This window comes from Cynoglossus semilaevis, chromosome 20 (genome assembly GCF_000523025.1).
Source record: "Cynoglossus semilaevis isolate Cse_v1.0 chromosome 20, Cse_v1.0, whole genome shotgun sequence".
Taxonomy (NCBI): Eukaryota; Metazoa; Chordata; class Actinopteri; order Pleuronectiformes; family Cynoglossidae; genus Cynoglossus; species Cynoglossus semilaevis.
Window position 1 is genome coordinate 2,422,747 of NC_024326.1, and position 3,067 is coordinate 2,425,813.

The window sequence follows — 3,067 nt, forward strand, 5'->3', positions numbered from 1 at the left end:
TCCATACTTACAAAGCCTCTGAAAACAGAGAAGCCCAGGGCTCCAATCAAGAGAAGTGAAAGGACGAGGTCGACCGGTCTGAACAACAGACTTTTCTTCTGCTCAGCTGCGATCTGTCAAAGAACACAAGGTTAGACTAGCCAAACAGAATTTACTCAACAAACAAAGCAACATTTTTCTCTACAAGTCTTTAAAATAACGTGGTAATATTTCTACTTTCTTAATTTGAATGTATTTTATCTAAGGACTTATCTAATCTGTGATACCTTGCTATTTCCAATTACTTATAAGAGACAATGAAATGACAGCCCTACAAGACACTGCAGCAGCCCACAGGACATGTTCACCTCCAGTTTCTACTCAAATAAATTGACCATTAAATCCAGTGTCATGTCCTTGTCAAGGGAAATTAAGAACATGTTGAGAACATTTTGCCCTACATTTGTGCCCTAGCCATTCATTTCCGCTGCTGCTTAAAACCCCTGTACTCAAATATTTAAAGGAGTGTTAATATGTATTAGAGGATATTTTACTATTTTAACTGTACCTTGTCTGCTGTGACGATGGGCATTTCCCTGGGTCTGCTGAAGAGCATGGCAGCCGCCCAGAAAGGCAACAGGAAGAAGGGGGCGTTCCCCCAAAAGATTGGACGAATGTTTGATCCGTATTTACCTGCATTAACCACAGCACTAATAAATGACACACAGTGACAACAAATGCTGACTCTCTGCAAATTAATACGGTATTTTGATGTCAAAATGGAATGTTAGTATCATGACTCTAAATGGAACTGTACCTCTGCAACTATGGCAAAGGTTTAAAAGAGAAATAGAAAAAATAAACTCAGTCATTGAAAATGGTACTTAAGGAGTCTCACCAACAACCACTCCTGGAATTAGAACAATTTGATGAGCGATGGTGGAGCCTGCCCAGAGCAAGCCCAGGTTTCGGTAAGACTTCCTGCACACACAGAAATCAACTAAATTAATTTCGAGGTGTTGACATATGACAGACAGGGGTGTCGTGAACCCACAGCTTACCCTGCAAACATACGGTGGATGATAATTAGGAGGAGGAGAAAGTGGACCACGCCCTCCCAGTAGGACATCATCACAGCGTAGGCGGTGCTCAGATGAGGTTCACCCTGAACAAACAACATCATATGATGAAGTTGATTGTAACTTTCAACATGAGACGAGAGTCTTTTAGAGGCTTAAACGTCTCATTACCTTTAAATAGAAGCCCATGAAACCAGAAATAAAGCCGTCGTGCTCTAAGGCGTTGGTCAGACCCACCAGGCAGGTGGACGAAAACATTGCAAACACTGAGGACAAACACAGTGCATGACGATGATGATATTTTGATTCACAGGCATTTTAATCCAAGCAACACAGTTTATGAAAATACTAAATAACATTTTGGGTAAAAGCTAAATGTTTGCTTAAAACAATAGTTCACAGATTTCTTCATAGAAGGTAGTGTAAAATAGAAACATTAGATGCCTTCCTAAATATACAGTCATGGCTCAATGTAAAGTCAAATATTATTAATATAATTGTAAGCCAAAATTAGCTAAAGCATTTTAGGTAGAAATACTGGTTATTGCTGTACCGTAGAATAAAGGGTCGACTTTCTTCTTGTGCTGCACAGAGAGATGGGAGAGGACGAGCACCGACCACAGGATGACCACCTCCATAACCAGGACTGGCTGAGGTCTGAAGGCCAGAGGTCAGTCATTAGTGTGCGCCACATATATATATATATATATATATATGAAATCAAAATATATTAATCATACACACAAACCCACTGTAGCATCAGTAGTATACAGTAGGTATCCAGGAGTCACAAAAACAGTTACGTAAGCAGCAACAAACAAGAAGATAAACAATAAAGATAAAGCTTCAGTGATGAATTACGTCATAGTCTAAAGATAAAACCAAAGCCTTTAAAAAGTGTTTAAAAAAGTCTTCTTTTACCATTTAATTAATCTAAAATATAATGTTCAAACACTGTGTGTTGTCTTACGTGAGCGTGTCATTAAACCACTAATCTGTATGGTCGACTTCGCAGAGCAGATGCAGGCCCATTACACACAGACAGACTCACTCCTTAAAAGCAGGTTTGCTGTTCATGGCGTAGAAAAGAGGAGGCACCAGGAGGGAGAAGAGGAACACAGACACCTCCACCGGTGGCAACATCACGGCTGTAGGAAACTCAAAGAAACGAAGGAGAAATGTCCAAACGGGGTCTTCAACGTGTCATGCTGCAGAGAGTAGCGTCCTCTTCAACACTGCTCATTTAAAGGAGTGTCAGCCTTTAACTTTTGATCTGTGATGAAAGCACACACTGCACTGTCTGCTATCTGCTTCCAGGGTTCAAAGGTCAACTTTGTAGCTTGGTCTGCAGACTACGGATTTAAAGGGAAAACGTGTAAAATTTGGCAGAGCAACTGAGCTGTTTGGATACAATGCTACGTTTTAGCACCTTCTTGTTAAGTGGATTTAAATTTTGATTGAATTTTCTTACAAGCGACTTCTGGTCACATCCGCTTATAACACTCATTTACATGCTACACTGCCCTCTACTGGACATAGTTTACTGTTCTTGGTAGGAGGCTTGTGACATGTAAAGTATGGTCCTTGGATTTTGTGACGAGAAAATAACACAGCGTGACAATGTTGTCAATTTAAAACTTAATTCAAGTACATTATCAACTTTAATGGAAGAGGAGGACGTTTTTTGAATATCCAAATTATGAAATTGAGGTCAAAACACAATGAAAGGGTCTGAATTCTGATATGTACTTCATGATTATATAATAATAATAATAATAATGTGTTGTTATTGTGATTGTTTTTGTAATTATTATTATCATTTTATTATAGTCGTCCTGAGAGTTCATCTTTGAAATAAAAGATTGTCTCCCCGTCGGGGAATTGAACCCCGGTCTCCCGCGTGACAGGCGGGGATACTCACCACTATACTAACGAGGAGCTGTGTTGTAAGCTTAAAATACTTAAATGCTGTCTTGATCAACTTGTTATTATTATTATTGTTATTATTA

The 3,067-nt window shown here is 39.2% G+C and overlaps 1 protein-coding gene and 1 non-coding gene across 3 annotated transcripts in view; both read right to left on the reverse strand.

The window, feature by feature from the left end:
• The window catches only part of tm6sf2a (transmembrane 6 superfamily member 2a), a 4,521-nt gene extending 1,969 nt beyond the window's left edge, over window positions 1–2,552 (reverse strand). The window contains exons 1-7 of one of the 2 annotated variants that reach the window (XM_008333840.3): window positions 2,110–2,552; window positions 1,612–1,715; window positions 1,230–1,324; window positions 1,041–1,144; window positions 878–960; window positions 548–672; window positions 12–113 (exon numbers count right to left, since the gene is read on the reverse strand). In XM_008333840.3, the coding sequence (XP_008332062.1) occupies window positions 12–113; window positions 548–672; window positions 878–960; window positions 1,041–1,144; window positions 1,230–1,324; window positions 1,612–1,715; window positions 2,110–2,201 (705 nt within the window). In that variant the 5' untranslated portion in view covers window positions 2,202–2,552. Of the gene's footprint in view, window positions 1–11; window positions 114–547; window positions 673–877; window positions 961–1,040; window positions 1,145–1,229; window positions 1,325–1,611; window positions 1,716–2,028 lie in introns of both variants that reach the window. The other variant, XM_017042193.2, reaches the window with a different exon arrangement.
• Window positions 2,553–2,924: 372 nt separating this feature from the next.
• On the reverse strand, window positions 2,925–2,996 carry trnad-guc (transfer RNA aspartic acid (anticodon GUC)). Its single transcript has one exon. It is a non-coding gene; the product is annotated as a tRNA-Asp (tRNA).
• Between the last annotated feature and the right edge of the window lie 71 nt (window positions 2,997–3,067).